We start from the raw sequence: 27,378 nt of genomic DNA, 5'->3' as shown, positions 1-27,378 counted from the left end.
TTACAAGTATTTTAATAGAGATGCTCCGACGAACTACTAGCCCTGTACCCCCTCGCCGTAAATACCTCCGACAAACCAAACAAGCAACAAAGTTCCACCCCTACACTATAAAGATCCCTAATAGTTTCTTCCCCAGAACATGCATAAGTTCAAGTATAAGGTGAACAGATATCTTGCTGCTCAACTCGCTACATAGTATCCCTGCAAGTCATGTCCCTGATAGTAGCCCCCTACACCAATGTGGCACTGTGCCTCGTTTGGGGTAAAAATGTAATTTTTAAAAAATTATTAAAACCCATCCCAATGGATAACGAGGAATAATACGATAGACATTCTTACAAGAACGTTGGATATAAAAAAATAGGATATCAAATATTCGGAGGATAAGGAGTTGTATATAACAATGAATAAAATTGTTATCAATTAATTAATTAAATTAAGAAAATGGAGTACTGTTACCAGTATTGTTGGACTGTGGAAGAAGCTGCTCAGAGCCTCCTATCATGCTTTGACAGAGGTCAAACTCTGCTTCGAAACCTAAAAGGTGATGCCCCTTTTTTCCACTTTGCAACCTCTTTCTCATAAACCCAAATTCCATGAACAAAGCTTCTTTCCTTTTTTCCCGCATGTAGAACTCTATTTCGCTCGTTTTCTTCCCAGCTTACAACATGGTCATCTTCAAGTCCAATGTAAACAAATTCTGATCGGATCGCTCCCTTAAATGATCTAATTCTATCCAAGTTCCACCACTAACAATCACTATACGTTGTCTCAGTGATCACCTTATACTCATTAGTCCTTATCCTCAAGTGACTTATGGGCCTTCATGAGTGCTGACTGTCTTGTAAATATAGATATAAGGTGATTTAGTTAATAAAAAAAAAACGAATGGAATTTATGAGGAACGAAATGCTCGTAAAAATAGTACATATAAAATAAGATTAGGACTTTCATATAATTTGCATTAAATCATTAAATAATAATAAAAAGTTAAGAAATTTCGGACTAAACAGAAGACTCACCTGCCCAAAAAATGTAGGTCAATGATAATGCGAGAACATACGGGTTTTTCAAAATGGAAAAGTCAAAAAACGATGCACACGTTTCTTTTATATTCTTCTTTTTGTTTGATGTTTGCTTTCTCTTATCGTCTTTAACATATACTTCCTAAAATATAAATTAAAATCAAACAAAATTAAGTAGCTGCGTAAATAGTGTTGTTGCATCGTGGAAAATGTAGTATAGACATCTATATTTATATATCTATAAAAGTGAAATTGTTGCTGTGTGTGTACATTTACCTACCAAACTACTCTGTCAATTTTCAGTCTACAGACTTGAGATTTGACATAAAGGGTATTGAGATTTGGGAAAATCTTTTAAATCGGTTTTTGGGTTAGAAATTTGGCTGTGAAGTTCAACGATTTGGCTTTCTAAAATTCTACCAAACTCCTTCGCCAATTTTGGATCTAAACATTTAAAACATGTAGATGTAGGTTACTTGGACATGGATCAAACCTTTTGATTTGATTTGAGTCCAAAAGAATAAATGTTAAGGGGTCACAATTGGGGTCAAATTTCTAAAAAACTTTACCCCTGCAGGCTCTACCAAATTACTCAGCCAATTTTTGGTTTAAACATTTGAATTTTGACATAGGGCAATCTTTTAATCGCTTTTTTGGCCGAAAATCTGGCTGCTAAGGGGTCAAAGTTAAAAAAAATTTACCTTTTCAGTCTCTATCAAACTATTCAGCCAATTTTGGGTCTAAACGTTTGAAATTTTACATAAAGGGTATTCAGACATGCAGCAAGCTTTTAATCAGTTTTTGAGCGAAAATTTGGCTGCCAAGAGGTCAAAGTTGAAAGAGTTGATCTTTGCAAACTCTACCAAACTCCTCCACCAATTTTGAGTCTAAACACTTGAAAATTTAGATGTAGGTTACTTTTACATGGATCAAAATTTTAATATATATATATATATATATATATATATATATATATATGGTCAGTGATATTAAGGCGAAACTTAATGACGTCGCATATTCTTATGCGGGCACACCCATTTCGTTTTGTGAAGCAAAATGGCGAAGTGAACATTATCGTATAATCAAAGCACTTCGCCATATTAAATCTTTAGTCATCACAAAACACGATAAAGGTTCTGGCGTTGTCATTATTGATCAGCAGGATTATGTCCATAAAATGTTGACTATTTTTGGGGACACCTCTAAATTTGTTAAATTGGGTTCGGTAGATACTCATGATTCTACTGCTTCTATCGAGACCAAGTTCCAAAAACAACTTGTCAAATGGGTCAAAACCTGTTTTGGAACCTGTTTTGGAACTTTATAGTTCATATTGTATTAAAGATTCTTTTAGCTTTGCTAACTTTATGCAAAATTATACTCATTCAGACAAATTTGTGTTCCTTCGATATTTCCAGTCTTTTTACTTGCATCTCATTGTTAGAGACTATTAATATTTGTGCTGACGCTTTATATCAGAGTAAACTTCCGACTCCCCCAATACCAGAAAATATGTTTGTAGAATTGATGAAATTCGCCACCATGTCGGTAGAATTCAGTTTCAACGATATTATGTACAGACAGACGGATGGTGTGGCCATGGGTTCCCCATTGGGACCAGCGTTGGCTAATATCGTTGTGGGTTTACATGAAGAGGGTCTATTGTCTGGTTTGCATAAACCAGACATTTATTTTCGTTACGTTGACGACACTTTCTACTTATTTGACAACGAGACGAATGCGGATGCTGTTTTTGTGTTCCTTATAACGTTCATCCAGCCCTTAAGTTTACGGTAGACAAGGAAACGAATTCTACTCTTCCGTTTTTGGATGTTTTTGTGTCCAAGACATCCTCGTGTTTTCTTACTTCTGTTTATCGTAAACCAACTTTTACGGGTCTCTATAATCGTTGCCTATAAACCAAAAATATAATTTAATCAAAACTTTAGCACATATGGCCTTGTTATGATTTGTTCTGAAGTTAATTTGGATGACGGACTCAAATTTATCACTAAGACCCTCTGTAATAACGGTTACCCCTTGGATATTGTTGAAACTACTATCAATAAGAAAGTTTCTAATTTTCCTAACCCCAAAGAAATTATAGCTAATAGATGTCCTGTGTACCTACGTCTACCTTGGCTAGGTAACATCAGTGACCGATTTGTTAAGCAAATTTCTTTGTCTGTGCAACGATGTTATTTTGCATCGAACCCGCGTGTTGTTTTTTCAACTAGGCCTATGTTGCCGTCTATTCGCAAAGATGTTCCCCCATCATAATACTTCTATTATTTATTTATTTAAATGTAGTTGCAGTGCGCACTGTGTTGGGTGAACATCGCAAAGATTAGATTTTCGTTTGAAACAGCATGTGCCTTCAAAGATTCGTTATGCAAATTTTTCACCTTCGGATGTTCTGAGTAATACGTACCGTTCTGTGATTTGCGACCATCTTATAAATAACCATGTGTGTGCCATGAATTTCATTGCTGACATGTTTACGATCCTTAGTAAGTCGCACTCTCCCTATCATTTGAAAATTTTAGAGACTCTTTTTATTAAGTCATTGAGACCTTCTCTTTGCAAGCAAAAAGAAAATCTTCTAGGACTTAATTTAGTCTTTATGTAATTCCCCCCCCCGTTTATTTCTGTTTTTTTTCCTACCCCTGCCATATTCATGACTTTTTTGTTTGTTTTAAATCGTATTTTCCTCGATTTAGCTTTGATAAGTGAGAAACGAAACCTGGTTAGCTAACCTTTATTTTCATTTTTTATTTTTTAAATTCATTATGCTTTTTGGTCTGTATTTAGCCGTTATAAAATTCTGTAACCCCGGAAAAAAAAATTTCATAATAATCATTGTTAAGGGGTCGAAATTGGAGTCAAAGTTAAAAATAAATTGACCTCTGTGTCTCTACCAAATTACTTAGCTAAATTTTGATCGAAACATTTGAAATTTTACATAAAGTGTATTCAGAAATAGGGCGATCTTTTTGATCGGTTTTTGACTGAAAAAGATTTGCAGTCTCTAGCTAACTATTAAGCCAATTTTGGTCTAAACATTTGAAATTAAAGGGTATTTAGACACTCAGCAAGCTTTTTAATCAGATTTTCGGCAAAAATTTGGCTGCCAAGAGGTCAAAGTGGTAAGAGTTGACCTTTGCAGACTCTACCAAACTCCTTCGCCGATTTTGGTTCTAAACACCTGAAATTTTAGATGTAGGTTAACTGGACATGAGTCAACATTTTTAATATATATACATGCACATAAAGTTATGAACAGTACATAGGGCCACAGCAAAGCCGGGATAACTGCTAGCAGTGTAATAAAACTGAAATAATAACGTATGGTTAGAATACACAATCAGAAGGTAAGATTAGAATTAGAGCTACGTGTAAAGAAAGCTGTGTCGTAGAGAGGTAATATGAAGTGGCACGTAGAGGACAAGCTGATCAAATCTTTCTCTTTTCGCTGACCTGCACTATATATATATATATATATACATACATACATATATATATATATATATATATATATATATATATATATATATATATGTGTGTGTGTGTGTGTGTGTGTGTATGTGTGTGTGTGTGTATTTTACTGCAGTGATGAAGACCGAAAGATTGGTTGAAAACTATGAACTTGTCAAAAAATTAAATAATTATATTTTTCATATTAATATTTTGTATTCCTGCACTTCATCAACAGTGAACTAATTAAGAAAAGTTATAAACTGTTATACTTTTCGGATTCTTTTATATATATATATATATATATATATATATATATATATATATATATATATATATATATATATATATACTAATAGGGATGCCCGACGTTGTCCGGGATTTAATGAGAATCAACAAATGTTCAATTCTTCCGTAGTTTTATTGTCATCGAAATTGGTTAAATCGCCTATTTTTCAAACAAATCGATTGATTGGATGTTCTAGTTAGGCCACCGGGCGCAAACGTCATCTGTCTCCTCGCAATGACTTACTTCATAATACATTATAGTCTATATTGCACTGTAGAGAATCTACTGATGATTTATAAATCTATTTTTGTATAATGACTCGAATTAAATTTTCAAATTAAAAAAAATAATGTATTATGGTTCAGTTGTGCTCTAAAAAGAAAAATCCATTTCAAAAGCGCCGCTGTCTTATCCAAGAGCATGTTGATTTTATGAAAATATCTTTATATAATCACTTGAACTGAAGTTAAACATACACAAGTAAAGTATCGTCGGTAAATTGTGATATAAAAAGAAACATTATTTTGGACGGACCATGCCATATAAATAAATCTACAGCTAATATTATAAATCATGCTTTTCTGCTGATGCCGTGATAAAACTTATATTAGGCTGTATAAAAGTGTTAACTTCAATCATAGTAGTTCTTTCCTTCTTTAATTAGAGTATTTCGATTACAAAAATCTGTGTGTTTCTGTGTGTGTTTGTATGTCTGCTACAAAGTTTGCCAGACGCGTCGGAACGTGACAAAACTGATATCGTTTTTAACCTCGAACTTTCTTGACGACAAATATCGAACAATTAGCTAAAAACATTAATTCCTTTACCGTCAACTGGGCAGTTTTCTACAAGGAGGGGTCGCTTTTTCGCAGATATTTTCACAAGTCATCCACTCTTTTCGATTGATTAACCTTAATTGTGTACGTTCGCCACTTCCGCTTTGGCGATGGACGCAACGGCAAAGGCGTCGCGTATTTTTCACGTTCTCTTCGCGTTATAGGTGCGAGCCTGCCTGCCTACTACCATTTATTTTTGGCTCAACACCCACCTCCAAACACCCGGGTAACGCCGGCCACCAAGGCTGGTGTGAAATAAAAAACAAATCGGCCCACTCGTTTTGGAGTACATAGGGAACTCTCTCTCTCTCTCACTTCTAAAGCCTCAGTTTGTATACTGTTCCAGAAATGTTTCCTTTTTTTACATAACTGAACTATTTACGAGGTGTCTTCAATAAGTTACAGGCTTTTTTCGTATAAGCACTTTTATTGATAGTACACACATGAAACACTAGTTCCCTTCGAAGTAATCTCCTCCGACTGCAATGCATTTGTACCGTTCCAACAACTTCTGGAAGGCTCCATGGAAGTCCTCTTGTGTGAGCATGTCAATGATCCTTGACACAGCCTCTTTCTTCTCTTCAACTGTCACATAACGACATCCTCTAAGGTTTTCCTCGAACTTAGTCACAGGAAGCAAGGTCTGGACTAAAGAAATGGTGAGAAACTATCTATATGCCTATCTTGGTGAAAAAGTTTGTGATAAAGATAGAGCATCCGTGGGACAAATTGCGCGCAAATCTTCCGCATCCTCAGTTGCTCGTGAATAATTATGTGTACAGTTTCCACCCTGACATACAAACTGTGTACTTATTGGTTCTATAGACACACAATGGTCCTTATTCATGAAATTCTTTATTTGGCCAATCAACTCTGGTATTCTTACTCCTTTACTCCCCCCACACCTTTCATCATATCTCACAGACATCCTGCCTTCCTTGAATCTCTTATACCACTCAAAAACTAATGCTAGATTCATGCAAGATGGTCCAAAAGCAGTCTGAAGCATTCCATGCGTTTCTGTGGCATTTTTTTTCTGATGATGGAATTCGGAGATCATCATTTTTTTTGTAGAATGTCTGATCTATAAAAGATTAAAAAAATTCTTCAAATACGTAATCTTATTTATTTACGTGTTTTTATTAAATACTTGTTACTTTTATTTGTTTATGTAACACTAAATTATTGTCGCAAAAACATCATATTTTTTATATTACTTACTAATGAGTTAACAATTATCTAGGCTAAAAGCCACTCAAGGACAAAAGTTAATGAGAGTGATAGATTGCCAGTAAAACGATGAAGAATATTATGAGAGGATCGCACGATGAATACAATTTCATAGCTTATGCTGATGAATTATCACAAGCATTTATCGATTTGCAGATGACTATGTTGTATCCCGGAAGCAGTCCCGTGATGATCTTTCCACGAAAGGTACAGACTAATACTTAATTAGAATATAAAAATGTAATCGCATATTTTTTTGGTTGTCTTTGGAAACTGAGGGTACTTACAATTTCCTCCATGGAACTCACATGGAAAACATCCGATGGTCTTTTCAGCCTTTTGTTCAACGTGCACGTTTCTGATTCTCTTTCGGAAAAGTGTGAATCTTCCAGTCGTTCTTTTGCAGAAATAAGTGTTTGAGATGAAGCTGAAATTTGGAACAGTTGGATTAGAAAAGCGTTCATAAAAAAGGAAATGAAAATATTAAGATTTTGGTTGGCACTTTTTGAATGTATTTGTCACGAAATCTTGGACACAATTCATATTACAAAAGGTGTTACTTTATCTGTGACTAAGGATATATATATATATATATATACATACATATACATACATGTATACATACATATATACATATATATATATACATATATATGCATGCAAATATATACATACATACGTGCATAAATACATATATATACATACATACACACATATATACATATATATACATACATATACATACATACATATATATATACATACATATATATACATACATATATACATACATACATATATATACATACATATATACATACATACATATATATACATACATACATATATATACATACATATATATATATATATATATATATATATATATATATATATATATATGGGAAAAAGGGAAAGAAAATCTGTGGTCGTTTTAGAAAATTCTCAACGTTTCGTCCCATTTTCGGGGGATCCCTCAGGAGAGTTATAAGGATGATTGAGGAACATCTTTGGTATATTTTATTTTCCTCAATCATTCATATCATTCTCGAAAATGGGACGAAACGTTGAGAATTATCTAAAACGGCCACAGGTTTTCTGTCCCTTTTTTCCATAATGTTATAATATCATACCTGCTTTTATTTTCACACACACACACACACACACACACATATATATATATATGAAAAAAGTTTAAATTCCAAATTTTAAGATGTTTTTCATCTCATTGTTTATTTCTTTCAACATGTTAAATTGTTCAATTTTTGACAGCACCTGTTTCGTAGCGCAGACTCATTTAAATTAAATTCAGTAATTAAAATAAAACACAACTGCAATTTCTCTTCCGATTTTCGGATTTTGATATCATGCCCATATTCCTGTCTTTTTTTTGTATTGATGAATTCATATTCTTTTCATGAGTTGAAGACGGATTAAATTAAAACATTGACATGATAATTACATGAATAATTCTGCGCTACGAAACAGGTGCTGTCAAGAATTGAATATTGTAACATGCTGAAAAAAATAAACGGTAAGATAAGCAAAATCTTGAAATTAGGAATTTAGACATTTTGTCATTTATTTGTAGCTACATAAATTAAAGTATTGCCATGAATAAAACGTGAAATATAAGTGAATAAGCATATTTTTTCCATAAATATATATAAAATGGGCCCTCCCGTCATTTTCGACGTATGAGGTTCGCCATAATAACTAAGTTGTTCGGAAATCCATACAGACGATTTATTTATAGTGGTGAAGGCTTTGTGTAGAACCAACCACTCGTTTTCGTAATACTGCTAATCTTTATCGGTGCAGATGACTGCCTCAAGGCAGAGCATACAGTAGACCGCAACTTTTACATCAGAATTTTTCTTCTGCTTGTCTTAAGATAGACTGGGAGTGCATCTCTCCTAGTGGATTAATGCGCCCTCAGACACAACCTGGAAATTTTATACGACTCAGCGCAGTATATACAGCGCCTAACCTTCCAAAATGTCTATCCATCTGGTACTGGCCAGGCTTATCGTTGCTTAACTTCAGTGATCAGGCGAGAACCGGTGTGTCAACGTATATTTTGCTGTATATTGCTTAACTGCCATATATATTTCCAGAACATACTACCTAGCTCTACCAATATATTGAGTACTGTTGAAATAAATACTAAGAAATGTAAGCATAAAAAAAATTATATCTTCGTATATTAATTTATAGGATTAGATGAAGCATAATGGAATTTGTCGCAGACATAACAAGTAAGACATTTTACCAATACTACTGAATAAATATATGTATATATAAAATATATGTATGTACTTATTGATTTGTAAATCGCCACTTGTTCTCGTCTTCTCTTACCAACACAGACTATATTTCATTCCTCGCATTGTGACAGCCTTCTAAATCTCTACTACATATCTATCCCACACAATGCTTCAAGCAAACTACATGTCAATCATATATATATATATATATATATATATATATATATATATATATATATATATATATGGGAATTGACTGTTTTTTTTACGCACTGTTGATATATGGAATACAAAATTCAAACTTTAAAAAATTTAAAACCGAAACAAGTGCAGACATTCTTTTTAAATAATTAAATATATTTATTTATTTAAACAAATTCAATATTTCGAATTATAGAAAAATTCTTCATCGGAAAAATCCAGGTGTTTTAAAATTTTTTATTATTATCATTTTTTACGCCGCATGGCGAAGATAATTCTTGGGACATCTTCATCTGAATGCTCATTACAGTGTGAGCATCGGTCAACGTGTTTGTCATATAATATAGGAATTCACTATTTTTTTTAAGCACTGTTGATATATGAGATACAAAATTCAAACTGTTACGGTTTTAAGACCAAAACTAGTGCAGACATTTTTTTTTAAATATGAATAAATATATTTATTTATTAAAAAATTCAGTATTTCGAATTATAACAAATGCCTTAGAAAATTCCAGGTGTTTTTTTACTTACTATTATTATTATTATTATTATTATTATTATTATTATTATTATTATTTTATTTTTTTTTTACGCTGCATGGCGGAGATAATCCTTGGGACGCTTGCAGATGTTGTTGATCGTCATTGGTTAAAAAACAATGAATGTCTATATTATATGAAAAACATGTTGACCGACACTCACTGTGTAATGAACATTCAAGACTTCAACAACATCTGAAGATGTCCCAAGGATTATCTCCGCCATGTGACGTAAAAACATAAAGTAAAAACATCTGGATTTTCCCGATGAAAATTTTGTTATAATTCGAAATATTGAATTTGTTTTAATAAATATATTTATCTGCTGGAAAAAATGTCTGCACTAGTTTTGGTCTTAAAAGTTTTAATTTTGTATCTCATATATCAACAGTGCTTAAAAAGCAATGACTTCCTATATTATATGACAAACACGTTGAGCGACACTCACTCTGTAATGAACAACTTCAACAACATCTGAAGACGCCCCAAGGATTATCTTCGCCATGCGGCGTCAAAAAATAACAAAAGTAAAAAAAGCACCTGGATTTTCCTGATGAAGAATTTTCTATAATTCAAAATATTAATTTTTCTTTTACATAAATAAATATATAAGTTTTTTTCCCTCTCCGAAATTCTTAAATTAGTTAGTATAACCTTTTGTCTAGTCCTACGAGTTATGTTTCTTAATTACTCAGCTCCATATAGCGAGGTTATTCGAGACAACGCTAGTTAAACTAAACTTTAGTTTTAGCTTACGACTCCTTTTTGTCTTTTAACTATTTAACAACCTTTGACAAGATTACTAGAGAAAATTTTATTTCTTAACTGCTCAGCATCCTTTTGGCGAGATTATGCGAAACAATTATGATTGACACCTGACCCAAACAACTAGATGCATTATTCGTGCCCCCGATTTATTCGGATATAAATAGATTACGCTACAATGATTGCAATTTCCTCCTTCTGTCACAATGCGGTTTAATCTTACTATTTTTATCTTCGGCAACACGAGCACTGTTTATTCCATAATTGCTTCTAATTTTCGCTATTTTCTAAGCTACTTTTTCTCGTAACTCAAACCATAGAAAAATCCAGTCACTAACTTTTGATGGCTAAGTTACGTTCCATACCCGGGAAATTTAATTCGTTGTCCGAATTCTTTTGGCAACTTTCAAACTGTCTCCACAGACAAATTCTTCATAATCTATATCCTCCATTTCTGAATAGGGGATTGTTAATATCTTAAATATTTAGTGGACACTTATCTTTCTAGCACATTGGCAATGCATTTGCTGCGTCATTTTTCTCATAAAGAGCGCTAGTTTTAAAATAAACGGATAAATTTTGTTAACCTCACTCCCTTACTTGAACGCCAAGTCATTTTACTTGACATTAATTTTAAAATAAAAAATGACTTAAATATACTTATTCTGTATTTGGTATTAGATTTATAAGAATCCAAGTAAAAAAAAAACAAAAACAAAAAATAACAGTACCAGTGCGGTTTAAAACCTTACAAATAAAAACAATTATTTATAAGTCATTCGGCATAGCTTTTGCTATTTGACGCGTCATTTTTAAAACTTCAGTAAACGTAAAATCTAGATACATTTAGTTTTCTCAGCCGAGAGTCGATCATTGACCAGCTCGAATACCAATTTACATGAATAACACCTGTTCATTTCGACACGTTTGATTTTAACTTCATACTTAAAACATAATAAGTTATTTGTTTCGTTAACTGAGCATGGAGCTTTGTTCCCTATCATATTAAAACACCGAGTTATAATTTTAGAACTTTTGTCCAGCATTAAAGATAACGTTGACCTAAAATTTCGCAAAACACGCTTTAGCAACTAAAACCATAACAAAACAAGAGAAGAAATTCTACAGCTAAACAGAAACAGGAAAAACAAAACAAACAACATTACTCACATCCCAGTGCAATAATTTTTTTAAAAAGTTTATTCTCTCAGATTGGTTAGTTTTCTTGCTTTCTCAAAGTTTCCGTCTTGGTCCGTTCTTGTCCCCTTTCGTGGCGGCTGTATTCTCTTACCTAGTAACGTTTTTTCTTTTCTTCTTTTTTCATTTTAACTCTTTTTTCTAAAAAGACCTGTTCGAAACGGCGCCAAAGAATCTTCTCTAACTCCACACACGTTGACACTCGAGACCCAATATGTTGTAGCAGATGACGTCGCAAGGAACATAGGACAAGTAATAACTCGAATCCTTTTCTTTTGTAACAACGGCATTTATTTCCGGGTAATTACCCCTCCCCCCCAAAAAAACGTGATCCCGATCGTTATCTCGAAAGTGTTCTCGAACGTCAACCACGTCGCCAACGCGATCGTCCTTTTTAAAGTCTTTTTTTTTCACCGGTGTCATCATTTCACATTCATTGTCACACCCGCGCCCACGCTCTGTTACATATTACTAAGTGTATTTAAAAGTCGAAGTTTGCTAATAGACTTGTGTTCCTACGATGTTAGCAACCTATTTTGCTAGTGTTAGGACGATTAATCAGAATCGGAATCGGGAATCGGAAAAATCAGAACTTTTTGTTGTATCAGAATCGGTATCGGAACCGAAAAATGTGTGCATATTGTCCGATGCCAAAAACGATTCCTCTCATTATCTTTATTATTTGATTTTACTTAATACAAAATCTTCCACTGCTCGTAGTGATAATTAAATAATAACTATTTATTTTAAACTGCCAAAGAATCAAAAAAATATATAGTTCACCCTCACAAGTGTGTTTTTATGTTTGAGAAAATATATGCACAGTTTTCAATAATCAGGAAACAATAACAAATTTATAGTTAGATATTTATAGATTTATAAAGAATCAGAATCGGAATCGTGAATTTATTACAGAATCAGTAATTAAATCCGAATCGGAAAAAATATTGGAATCGTCGTATCACTACTATTTACTTCTTTTTTATTTCGGAAACAATCTACACATTTTTATATCGTAGTCACTTATCATCCACTTCCATTCCTAAAAGTATATTAATTAAGTTAATGACTTATGTTTAAACGATGCAATGTATAGGCAAATAGATGGGTTATCTATGGGCTCGATCTTGGGATCTACAATGGCAAATATATTGTTGGTTTCTATCAGAAGCAATTATTATCTGGACATCTATATAATACCAAAACATCAATATATTACATATGAATGAGGCCCTGTGGAATTTCCACCAGTCCTGCAAATTATTATTATTATTATTATTATTATTATTATTATTATTATTATTATTATTATTATTATTATCGATTCGTGATCTCCACTTCTTTTCGTAATGATAATGATGCCACTGAGCATCCGCTTGAAGAGAGAAAACTGGGGTATAACTTTGGATCTGGTGACAGACGCCTCAACCGTCTACTGTTTATGGATGATTTGAAAATATTCGGTAGAAATGTATATATATATATATATATGCATGCGCGATAGAGGTACATCTAAGGACTTATCACGTCTAAATCTAATAAACACTGTTTACAAAGATTGCGCAACCCTTGCCTCACAATTACACGCGTAGTTAACCTTACAGATGATATCTAGTATCTTTCGAGGCTGAAAATTTTATATATTTTTTTATTAATACAAAATGTGTGCGAAATGTTTGAATTGTCATGTTTATAATTATGTAATATTTCAATTTTTTAAACGGAAGAAGGGCTGATCTATTTTATTTTTATTTTTTCACGGTATATTGATCCTTTAATTTAAAAAAAATATTAAACGATTAAAACTATTATACTTCAGAATTTCGACCCTTTTTAATTTTATTAACAACAAAAACACATAATTAGAGACATAAAAAATGTTAATCAAGTTTTAAAAGAAAAATACTTCCTTTCAAAGTGTATAAACAATAGTATGCTATTGACAACACGTTTGGTTATTCGACTTACTTGGCTCGTCTTTCATTTCTTGGTTTTCCTCAGAATTTTCGGTGTTGCAGTCGACTGGTCGGCAGAGCGCACCAAATACCACAATGTTCAACACAAGACCCGAGATGATTATCAACGTCCCCCTGAAAGCATATCGATCTAGAAGCTGTCTGATCGCATAGTTAAGGCTGAACATTCCGGCTCCAGAACCACAGTTTGCTAAACTAAACGCCAAGGCTCGTCTCTTGACAAAATACATCCCGATAATGACGTTGGCAGTGAAGAAGACCATCCCAAGAGCGATTCCTGAAACAGACAATAAAAGTATATAAGTATATATATATATATATATATATATATATATACAGAGAGAGAGAGAGAGAGAGAGAGAGAGAAAGAGAGAGAGAGAAGGAGAGAGAGAGAATAAATAAAAAAATACATTGCTCTGTAATTACAGTGGGCTTCTTAAATAAGAATTGGTATATATTTTAAGAAAATATATTTCTAAAGATTTATATATATTTCTAAAGATTACAAACACACACACACATACATATATATATATATATATATATATATATATATATATATATATATATATATATATATCCAAGGTTAAAAGCATCCCAAAGTAAAAAAACATTAAATTTATTATAGGGCGCAATAAAAAGAGCTAGATTCAAAGAGGGGTTGGTTTCCTGATTAAATCATTTACATTGAAACAGTAGATTTATTGTCGCGACCCATGATAATTTTCTTTGCATAAAATATATAAAAATAATACATATATATATGTATATATATAAATATACATATATATATAAATAAATATATATATATATATAAATATATATACATAAATATATATAAATATATATATAAATATATGTAAATATATATATAAATATATATAAATATATATACATATACATATAAATATATATACATATACATATAAATATATATAAATATATATATATAAATATATATATATAAATATATATACAAATATATATATATATTAATATATATATAAATATATATCTATATATAAATAAATATATATATATATATTCATATATATATAAATATATATATATATAAATATATATATATATATAAAATAAAATCTGTATATGAAAATTTATTCAAATTTTCAAAAGACCTTATAAACCTTTAAGGAAGGTATACGAACGTTTTATTATTCGACAAGGAATACAAATAAAGCAAGAAAAATACTTTATTACATGGAGTTTCTAAGAAGTTTTCTCATCAGAGGGAAGACGCTTGCAAAATACAAATCAATTTTGCAGGTTAATGTATCACAGGTTACAAATAATATAAAGTTTATCATATTTGTATAATACACACACACACACACACATATATATATATATACATATATATATATATATATATATATATATATATATATATATATATTCCTATGAATTAGTTTTTTGTGTGTATTCATATTCATATTAAAAACCTTCTTTTCTACGTATTTAAACAGAAAATACAATTTTCTTATATATGGGTTGGGGAATTGCATTCACTAGCAAAAGATCCTGCTAATTTGCATATTCTTTTACACATTCATTTTAATTAAGTTTTCTAAAGGGATAATCATCTTTAGTCAACTATTACGTGTAATTATATCCATGCAGATATTCTACATTATTTATACTTACATAATATTTACGTAAAAAGTTCACAGTAAACAGAAAATTCCATATATATTCATGTATACGTATATATTTTTGTTTAACAAAATTTGCTTACCAAACACATGCTAGAGTTTTTGGTCTACGGATATGAAACTTCATATATAAGGTATTTGAATCCATGCAAAACTTTATGTTCAGGTTTTAACCCGGAAAAGTCGGTTCAAAAGTGTGAAAATTAAAAAAAAATGAAATTTACCAGGTGAAGGTGGAACGCCAGCATTACGAATGCATGACGTAGTAGCTATTAGTTCATGTTTTAATTTTTAGCCTTACAGTGAACATGTTTTCATAGCCCAGTCATTGACGGCAGAGGCAGAATAAATCGTGAGCTGAACGTTTTGGTTTCGATTCTCGGTGGCAGAAATTCTTGTATATATATAATCATTGCTATACTGTAATTATTTTTTTAATACGTACTAGTAAACTTGTGGTTCATCCTTTCGGGAGGGATGCAGGGAATTCTGATAACAGCCGATCGGGAGACTCGAACCCGGGCACAAAATTACCCCCCCCACACGCATACATATATATGTTTATCTATGTGTATAATTAGTTAATTTTTGTTGTTTTTATTAGCAATAATAGCACTGTCTTTGTATATAAATTCACTTATGTGGCAGTAGAGAGTTACACACATCCCACACTAGTATTATAATTTGAACACTCGCACAACAAGCTTAGATGCCTAATTGAACCTAATCATATCATGCAAACTAAAAATAGAATACCACAAAGAGATGGGATCTTCCGAATATCTACTATTACCGTCAAACAAATTCTCGATGAACAAAAATTAGTTGGAGTTCTTTTGTTCAACACCCCTCAAACACCCGGACAACAACTAGTATAGGAATAAATACGAAATCTACATTAATCAAAATATCACATTTAAACGTATTTTACGACCGAGCAATGCCGGGCGGCTTGCTAGTATATATATATATATATATATATATATATATATATATATATATATATATATAGTGCCGGCAAAAAGAAAGTCCGCATTTGTAATATGTTCAAAAACTGCAAATTTAAGCTAAATTGAATGTAACTTTAAACAACACATACCTTATTTGATTTGCCTTTTATTCTTCTATAATTTTACCTGTTCATATTTGACATTTAATTGAAATATTCTAGTGTTCACGTCAATTTAAAAAAAATAACTTCAAATCGAGGAGTCAAAAAAAGTCTGCAGCAACAAATTCGCTTAAAACCAGCTTAAATTATCGCCCCTAAATCAGTTTAAAATATCCACTAACAGACAACAAAGCATCTCTAATCGTAATTGTTGTTATCCCAGGTTATACAACGTAACATTTAGTCCATATGCCACGACTTTCTCTTAGTGATCGTCAGGAGCTCATTAATCTCCACCTTTCTGGTTTATCCAATCGAAAAATCAGCCGTAGATTGAAATGTGATGAGAAAACGGTACGAAAGACTGTGCAAAAGCACCAAAATACCAGCAGTGTTCATGATGCCCTAAATCTGATCGTACTAGAGTTACTTCTAACAGGGAAGACAATGCTATCAAGATCCGCAGCCTAAGAAACAGATTTGAAACGGCTCCCCAAATCCAACAACAGTACAATCCTATTAAAAAGTGCTCTCTTTCTACAGTCAAGAACAAATTAAAGGAATTTAATTTTCAAGGATATGTTGCAAGACGCAAACTAATGATTCCTGTAAAGAACAGAAAGCGTCGTCTGGACTTGTCAGATGTAATGAAGATCATGAGTTTTCATATTGGTCAAAAATTCATTTTCAGCGACGAAAGTTCAATAGGCTAGATAGTGATGGTAGGCTGTACGTCCTTCTAAGGAAAGACGAAGAATTTAATCCTAGGTATCAGTTTCAACGTTGCAATGTTGTGGAGGTTCAGTTTTGGTCTAGGGCATTATTAGTACCAATGGTCTAGGGCCTGTAGTTCGCTTGCAAGGTCGAATTAATTTGACCAAGTACCTTAATATGTTGCTGAGCATTTTCTACTCTACTTTTGTTGGAATTTGGATGGCAATCTAATCATCATGCAGAACATTGCTCCCATTCACACATTCATGGAAGAGCATGATATTCCGAAAACGTATGGCATTACATCAAACAACAGCTACGCAATGATAAAATTTCAAATTTGGAAGAAGTTTGGACAAAAATTAAAGAAAAGTGGGATGCCCTTTCCCCGGAGTATTGCTGAAGTCTAATACAAGGAATTCCCAAAAGATTGCAGACTGTCAAACTGCAGAAGGGCTATGCTACTAAATATAAACTAGTTCATTGTGTTCCTGTTGTGTTTGTGTTGCATTAATGTCCTAACGTTATTTTTTTAAATTGACGTAAACACTAGAATATTTCAAATAAAAGGCGAAACAAATGAGGTATAGTTTATTGAAACAGTTATATTAAATTTAGCTTAAATTTGCAGTTTTTGAAAAAAATTATAAGTGCGGACTTTCTTTTTGCCGCCTGTATATATATATATATATATATATATATATATATATATCTTGGGTAGAGCACTACCGTAAATTATCTTACTCGCTACTTAATTTAGCTGAAAAAATGCGAAGCTCGCGGTTTATTTACAAACAAACGTTTGAGCCCTCTACGAGTGGCGGATGGATGTTTATTTAAATAGACATTCGGACAGTTTAATTTCGGCCACCGATTCCGTAGTCAGGGGGTAGGACTGCCGACTGTCGTCACGACGGTTCTAGGTTCGATCCTCGGCTTGGGAGAGGTGTTAGTCTAGCGGCACTGATTAGTTGTGAAACAACGAAACAGGTCTGTATGTCGATGACTAAAATATATTTTATATATATATATATATATATATATATATATATATATATATATATATATAAGAGATATATAAAGAGGTTGCGTTCGTGTGTGTGCGTCTGTGTGTACAACTCCCAATGACCAAAGAAATATTAAGGCCATATGTGTTTACACCTCTCCTGGTCAAGAAATATTAATGCCTGTGTTAGGATACTTCTGTCAAAGGAGACATTATATTGTCTACGGACTTTCAATATATAGCATTAATTTGCTTGTACGTACGGTGTCACGTCATCATCATCGCAAACATTAATTAATGAAACGCGTCATCATCATCGCAAACATTAATTAACGTGAATTATCTCCCTTTATTGTTCAATCTTTATCAGTTAAAAATCAGTAACCCCTTTTATTTCCAAAAAGTTCCCGAACAAAAAAAAAATAATAATAATAACTGTCTATTTATGCTTCCGGATTAATGCATAGAAGGTATCGTTCCACAGTTTAAATAGTATAGTATTTTACTTACATTTTTTAACGATGTCTTCTGTCTATTATTGTATGAACGCTTATTCTATTTTATTCAGTAATAAATATATTTTTTACATTTAACGCTACGAGTACGTTTTTTTTTTACTGTGCCACTTTATGTTTTTTTATTTACTTTTTATTTACACAACAAAAAATATGTTTAGAAATACATATTACAAAAGTCAAGAATGACTTTATTAAATAAATAACCAAAGTCATCATTCGCAAATACAGAGTCAAAACATATTTTACGTCTTGTTCTGTTTTGTTTTTGTTTTACGGCATATCAATCCTTTTTCGTGTTATTTAATGCCGAATCGAGTAATTTTGTAACATTTATACAGCTTCACGTTGTTTACATAGTTATTTGTTCATTTTATTTTGCTTCTTTTACAGGCATTCATCTTCTAATGCCCACCGGCACAACAATTTTTTTTTAATATGAAATAAAATAGTGTTTCATTACTTACGATTTAATTTATTTAAAGAAATATTTATTTCCTATTTAAAGATTTTCAGTATATTTTATTTAACTGAAGAATTTTTCCATTATTTTTATTACATTGTTAGGTAAAGTTTCAGAATAGTTAACCCCCCTCCCCATATTAAGAATGGCTTTCAGCATGATTCTTACAATAGCGGTATAAAAGTTTTTTTTGGTAAATATCCAGATACGCTACTACAGAACACCGACCACTCTAATTTGTTTTTTTTATAGGTAATTGAGGTCGCTGACAACGAATCTGATAGTCAAACTTGGGGCAAATTTACCGTTTGCATGGTATTAACCCCCGAACCCACGAATAACTTTCCACCATTTTGCAGCTTCCGTTTACGCTACGCGCGTGCGCTGCAGCATGAACGACGGCTTGCTTCACCTAGCAAACTGCCTTCTCACATGGTGTACCAATCAAAAAATTACGGACTGACATTTTTTTAATGACTTACAGTTATAGAAAAGTACAACAAATTGAGGGACTTTTTTTTTGTCTCGCGTAGTTTTTAATGTGGTTTACAAAAACATAAGCACCAAACATCTTTATGTTTTTCATTCTTTTTTTGCGGGGGGGGGGATTCAATTATAGAACTTATGTGGCTTAATAGGTTCTTTTGCAGTTTAGTTAAACGTTTTTCCGTAAGTAACGCACCGACATTTACCAAATAGAACACCATTTAATATTTTCCGAAGATTTTACTGTGTACATTGGGGGCGCGAGCGGGGGTGGGGGCGGATGTGATTTTGGGGCGCGTGTGCCAATGTACACAGTAAAATCTTTGGAAAATGTTAAATGGTGTTCTGATTGGTAAATGTCGGTGCGTTACTTTTTGAAAATTTGAAAATTCTATGTTCCAGGTAAAAAAAAAACAAAACAGATAAATTACCCCCCCCACTCCAACTTGGAGTGCTTCCCTTTTCTTGTTTTATTTCTTTTTCAGCTAATTTTAAATTTTCCACCCAAAAAGTGCTATAGTGTATTTTTGAAAATTAGAAAATTCTATGTCCTGAAAAAAAAAAAAATCCCCTACCCCCAACGTAGTTTGCTTGGTGAAGCCGTCATTTATGCTACAACGTGCATGCGCGTAGCATAAACGGAAGCTGCAAAATGGTGGAAAGTAGTTCGTGGGTTCAGGGGTAAATACCATGCAAACGGTAAATTTGCCCCAAGTTTGACTATCAGATTCGTTGTCAGCGACCTCAATTACCCATATAAAAAAAAAAAAAACAAATTAGCGTGGTCGGTGTTCTGTAGTAGCGTATCTGGATATTTACCTTTTTTTTTTCTTATTTTAAAACAAATTATACAAAAAAGATACAAGACCATTAATTTTTTTTTCATTAAATCGCTATTTAGGTGAAGGTTCAAAATAGTTAACCCTTCTCCCCATAACCGTTTTTTCATGCAGTAAAATACTTTGTTTCAATAATTATGGTTTAAATAAATATTTATTCCTTATTTAAAGATTTACAGTATATTTTATTTAACTGAAGAAATATTTATTGTTCATACATATATTTTCCCTTATTTTTTTTTTACATTGTTAGGTGAAGTTTCAGAATAGTTAACCCCCCTACTCATATTAAGAATGGCTTTCAGCATGATTCTTACAATAGTGTTGTCAAAGTTTATTGATTTTTCTTATTTAACAAAAATTATAAAAAAGATACAAGAACATTTTAAACATTTTTTTCGTTAAATCGTTATTTAGGTGAAGGTTTAGAATAGTCAAACCCTCTCCCCTTATTAAGAATGGCATTTTATTATTTCAGCATGATGCTTACATTTTTCTTAATATAAAAAAAAAGATACAAGAAAATGTTAAGCTTTTTTTTTAATTAAAATGTTAGATCAAAGTTCGGAATAACTTACTTTATAGCCAATTAGCCAGCTTACTTAACTATATAACATTGACAATAAATTTTGATAAGTATAACCTACCTCACATCATTTTGATCATCGAAAAATCAAAAGTTAACTGTACTTCCTAAGATTTACAGAAACACTTAATTTTCTATGCATGTAATACACAAGAATCTGAATATTATAACAGATTACAATGTTTTTATGGAAAAAAAACTTTTGTACAGAAAATTCAAAGTGTTCTATTTATATTATCAGGAAGTTGTGATGCATTAATTGAAATCTATATCAATAATTCGACTTAAAAAATATTTGTGAATTTCCAAATCTTCATTGAATAAAATTCAAAATAAATAGAAAAGTCTATCGCATATGTAAAAGTTGACAGTTGCTTATTTAACTTCATTAAAAGCCATCAAAGTCAACTAAGAGCTGCTCAATATTCTGGCTTAATGGATCATTTAGCAAGGAATGAAGATGGTTATCCTGGTGTACCAGTTATTCTACCATCTGCACTTACAGGAAGTCCTAGGAATCTACAACAGCTTTATCAAGATGCAATGGCAGTTTTCTGTGACCTATTCATTACTTACACATGTAATCCAAAATGTCCTGAAATATTAAATAACTTGGGGTCATCAGAACTTGCACAAAATCGATGTCAACAATGTCACACAGTTTTTTAAATTCATAATCTGACTCCCAAGAACCTGCTGAGTGACCACTATTCTCACTCTAAGCAGCTGATCGACGTCCCTGTCACCGCCTCAATCATCACCAGCACTTACTGACAATATCAACAGCATCAGTTACGATCGCATTGACCTTCAATAAAAGTTTAAACTAAAATTCTTTGTTTGTTCTACTTGCTTCCATGCGTTCATTTTTATAAGGAATTTCTTACTGATGTGTTTTAAAATATTTTAACTACCGTGGAATTTCCACGGGTCCTGCTAGTATATAGAATTCTTCAAACCACGTTTACATCATTGAGTTACGGTCATTAATATATCACATTAAATTTAATTCTATTTAAATAATTACCTCGATGACATTACTTATTCGACATAATAGCTTTGCTACAACTGTACTAATTAAAAAAAATTAATTATTTAGTTTATTTAAACTTCAAGTTATATTTAACTGATTTTATCTGAAATCTCAAACCGCTTTATTTTCAAACCAAAAGCCAGAAAATCAAAAGGGGAAATAACTGTGATAGTTTAATTGAAACGGAGCACGTTATTAAATATTTGTTTTCATTTCGAAATATTATTCTAAGCTGAATTATTATTTTTATTTTTAATTCGGAGGAATTTTTTTTTTCGCTTATTCTTAATTTTTAAGTAACCTTTTTTATTTGTTAGAGAAAAATAATTAAAACTACTGTCCTCATTTACTTGCATTCTCAGGAGAGCAGAGTTAGTCACATGTGAACAAAATCCATCATCCCCTGCTCTTTTTGTTTATATAAAATTTAATCGGTGTTGCCCAGGATTTATTATAATAATTATACCATAGCAAGTGTGTTTAATTGCCTGCGAAACAGATTTTCTTTATAATTTATTTAATATCTTAAATTAAAAATGCTCAATTTTTACGACGTGATCCAGCGTCATTTAATCCTTAGAAAAAATGGTCAATGTCAAGTTTCTTTCCAACTCCTCAAAAACCTTGAAAATGACGACTTTTAATGGTTTTCGATGGTGCTGAAAACTAATATCACATTTAAATTTGGGGCAGATAAGTAGTTTTCATGATATGAAAAATTACTTTTTAAAAAAGTGGGAGATCACTTTCCTATATAAATTTAACGTAAAATGGGCACCCACTTTCTAACCACCTAATAATTTCTTCATCTCATAAAACAAATTTAACTGTGATATTCGTTTTCAACACCATCGAAAACCGGCGCTATTTTTTTAACTAAGAGATTCGTTTATGTTTTGATAATTTAGGACGTAAATAATGCTGTCAGTAAGCTTACACAAGCGGTTTACAAAAATATATATGTTTTTTTTTTAGGTGGGTATTCAATTATAGCATTTGTGTAGTAACATTTTAGCGTGGGTGATAACTTTTCTATATAAATTTAACGTAAAATGAGCACCCACTTTTTGGCCACAAAGCGTTCAACCAGACATGTCATCTCTAGTATTTTTTTAAGTTTGGCGATCGAGGGGGGGGCAAAACATGACAATCACAAAACCTTTTAGTTTTTTTTTGTGGTGGAGGGACAGGAATTACATTTGAAACATAAAATAACGATAAATTTAATTAATTTTTATGAAACCATTCTGTACTTCCACCTAAAAATTTTATAAACAGAACGAACCCCAAAATATGACATTTTCAATTTTTTTTTGGGGGGGGGGGAGAATTACATTCGAAATATAAAATGACGAAAAATGTGATTTAATTATTTTTGGAATTAATTTTTGGTAGATCTTTTTTTTTTCTTTTTTTTTGCGATCGCACGGGCATTCGCTGCTATTTTTATTGAAACAAAAGTTGTAATGATTTATTTTTTAATTATCTTTCCTGGGGGGGGCTTTCCAGTGCTCAATATCCGTAAAATAGTTTCTTCTCTTTGTAGCCCTTCTGCTGAAATATTTGGTGGAGAGGGTATCACGTACTTCATTTTTTGGGCGATTACATTTACATGTTTTCATCCGTTCTTTTATTTTTGTTGTGGAGGTATCCACGTTGCCCATGATGAACATGATTAGTATACAGGTGTGTTTCAAACAGAACTTCATGTCAACCCAGGCAACGCTGGGTACCCAATGCTAGTGTATATATATATATATATATATATATATATATATATATATATATAACATGAATAGATTAGCTAAATAAATCCCGATCCGATACCCGGAACGTTTTTTGTTTCTTAAGGAATATGCTGTTTGATAAACACTGCTGGAGAGCAATGCTGTTTTGTTTCGAAATAATCGAAACAGTGGTTCATGTTAAACAACTGAGTATCTCTGACATAATTAGAACTAGAGTGAATTCTTGGAAGCAAACTGCTACCATGACTGTAAAAACATATTGACTTACCAGCAACGCAAATTTCGACGAGGACCGATGGATTAAACGTTTTTTTTTTTTTTTAAATATATGTGTAAAGGTTGAAAAACTTCCAAGATTATATGATGGACTCTCCCATCGATTTCTACGTATGAGCTTCCACCACAAAACTAACTTGTTCTGAAATCCACGCAGATGTTTTTTTTTTAAGTGGCGAAGGCTTTGTGTATAACCAACTACACTTTTTGCTATTATACTAACCTTTGTCGGCACAAGTGACTGCCACGAGACAAAGTATACAGTAGACAGAAGGTCTTTTAAATAAAAGTTTTCCTTCTCTTGGACGCATGAAGACTGGGCGTGCGTCTGCGTCTCTTCCAGTAAATTAATGCGCCCCCAAATACTAACCTGGAAATTTGTACGATTCGGCGCAGGTCATACTGCGCCTACCCTACCTAAGTGGTCACTCATTTGATACTGGCCAGGCTCAACGTCGCTTAACTTCAGTGATCTGGGGAGAACGGGTGTCAACGTGATTGTGCCGTATCGGAATCACACACACACACACACACACACACACACACACACACACACACACACACACACACACACACACACACACACACACATATATATATAGTAGAAAAATGCGAGCATGAAAAGTAATATGGTTAAGCTTAAACATGGAAAAGTAAAGGACTAGTTGTTAAAACTGGAAAAGAAAAGGACAATATTTTCTAGTAAAATATAATAAATTATAACTTAAATCTTGCAGCATTAGGAATTGATTATATAATGTTATAAATGAAACAAACAAAATTGTAAATGCTGCAATATTTTAAGTTATAAATTTATTATATTTTTTACTAGAATATCTTGCCATTTTCTTTTCCAGGTACTGTATGTGCTCTCTGCTTATTTCAGCATTGTTTCCAGCCGTCCTGGACCTGTCCGCTTAACTGGACTCAAACAATGCCTATTAAGATGTTGTAGAAAAGATAACCGTGAATAGAACACAATGAATATTAGCTCAAAAAGAAAACAATATATTAAATAGGTGAAAACATAAAACGATTAACAAAGACAGAGGAAAAACAACAGTTACACTTGTAGAGGGGAACAAAATTAGGAATTTTCAAAATAAATGTGTAGGTAGAAGATTGTTGTATAAGTTTAGCTTTAATTCAGAAGCTCGTAATTATTTCTCTTAAATGTCCCACCTTTAAAGAGAGCTATTAAATTAAATTAATTATTATCCAAAGATATATACGTGTTTCAGTGTAGCGAACTGCGCCAACCGTCTCATTATTGAAATGCTTGACACAAGTCACCTTATATATATATATATATATATATATATATATATATATATATATATATATATATATATATATATATACTAGCAAGAAGACCGGATATTGCCCGGGATTGAATGATGATCAAAGAATATTTCAGTCTCCTATATTTTTTTTGTCATCGAAATCCATGAAACCGCCCTGGAAGAAGCTTCACATGCCTCCATGCAGTAACCTATTCCAAAATATGTTATTCTACATTGCACTCTAAAGACCCTACTGTTTCTTTTATAACATCATTTTATATAAGCTTATTTCCAGTTAACGAGAAAAAATATTAAGGAATTTACGTGCGGAGTTTGAAACTACAGACTACGTCATGCAAAATAAAACAAAAACAAAAACAAAAAACCAACAAACAAACTAAAAACGCTTAAATTTTCAAGTCTTATAAAATTCTTTGCAGTTAATGAAAAAAAAAATTTACGCGCGCAGTTTAAACCCACAGATCACGTCATGCAAAAAAAACAAAAAAAGCAAAACAAAAACAAACAAAACAAACGAAAAAAAACATAAAAAACAAAACAACAACAAAAAACAAAAAAAAAAAAAAACAAAAAACAAACACTATATCATCTTACCCACAGTAGAATTTTCACGGCCCGTTGTTCTATCATTATTGTTAAGCGACGACATGGAAAAATAGCTTTACTAATGCTAGATAAATTAAAATAACGGTTTCGATTATCGGTAATTATCGGAGGGTTTCTGAGACAAAACTATACTAAGATCACTCCCAAACTTATGCACTAGAGTTCTGTAAATTTTAAAGAAAATCTGTTCAGCCGTTTCGGAGTCTATAAGGTACGAACTCACACCCACAGACAAAGTTGCATGTATATATATATATACACACACAAATATATATATATATATATATATATATATATATATATATATATATATATATATATATATAGAGAGAGAGAGAGAGAGAGAGAGAGAGAGAGAGAGAGAGAGAGAGAGGGGGGAATCATTACTTATCAAGGCCCAGAGGCCACTCGAGGTTAATGATTAATGAGCGTACAGTAGTCAATGGGATAATATCGTAGTAATCGTAAGTAGTGTAGATTTGGTGAATTGGATTACTTAAAGGGACGGTTCAACAAGAATTTGTTTATGTTGAACTTGAAGACGACCAAATTGTAATTAATTGTCTCGGTATTGTTTCCAGTTGTCTAGCACTTCTCCGTCCCGCTGGACTCAAGCAGTGCGAATTAAGGAGAGTTGTGGTTGGAAATTGCGCAACCCTTGATAACGAGATAACGATGACGTAGAGGCAGGCATAATAACGTTGACACACTGGTTTCCGTTAGATCACCGAAGTTAAGCAAGGTTGAGCCCGGTCAGTACTAAACTGGGTGACCATTTGGGAATTCCAGGTGCTGTATGTGCACTCCATTTATCTCGGCATTGTTTCCAGTCGTCCTGGACCTGTCCTTGTCACTGGACTCAAACAGTGACGATTAAGATGTTGTTAATGAATATTAGCACAAAAAGAAAACACTATATTAAATAGGTGGAAACATAAAACGATTAACAAAGACAGAGGAAAAACAACAGTTACACTTGTAGAGGGGAACAAAATTAGGGATTTTTAAAATAAATGTGTAGGTAGAAGATTGTTGCATGTGTTCCATAGCTTTAATTCAAAAGCTCATAATTATTTCTCTTAAATGTCCCACCTTTAAAGACAGCTATTAAATTAATCATTATCCAAAGATATATACGTGTTTCAGGGTAGAGAACTGCGCCACCCATTGCCTTATTGAAATTCTTGACCCAAGTAACCTTACATATATATTACCAAGG

General features: G+C 32.2%; 1 protein-coding gene and 1 pseudogene across 4 annotated transcripts in view; one reads left to right on the top strand and one right to left on the bottom strand.

The window, feature by feature from the left end:
* Nucleotides 1–27,378, bottom strand: part of LOC145277962 (monocarboxylate transporter 9-like) — a 153,340-nt gene that overhangs the window by 11,552 nt on the left and 114,410 nt on the right. For all 4 annotated transcript variants that reach the window (XM_080130088.1, XM_080130089.1, XM_080130086.1 and 1 more), the window contains exons 4-6: nt 13,795–14,079; nt 7,142–7,281; nt 1,023–1,167 (exon numbers count right to left, since the gene is read on the bottom strand). In XM_080130088.1, the coding sequence (XP_079986214.1) occupies nt 1,023–1,167; nt 7,142–7,281; nt 13,795–14,079 (570 nt within the window). The remainder of the gene's footprint in view (nt 1–1,022; nt 1,168–7,141; nt 7,282–13,794; nt 14,080–27,378) is intronic.
* Nucleotides 26,842–26,960, top strand: LOC145278398 (5S ribosomal RNA; annotated as a pseudogene).

This window comes from Euprymna scolopes, chromosome 6 (genome assembly GCF_053919585.1).
Source record: "Euprymna scolopes isolate OS-2025 chromosome 6, ASM5391958v1, whole genome shotgun sequence".
NCBI classification, from domain to species: domain Eukaryota; kingdom Metazoa; phylum Mollusca; class Cephalopoda; order Sepiida; family Sepiolidae; genus Euprymna; species Euprymna scolopes.
The sequence above is the reverse complement of the archived record's forward strand: the minus strand, read 5'-3'. Positions and strand labels throughout refer to the sequence as shown.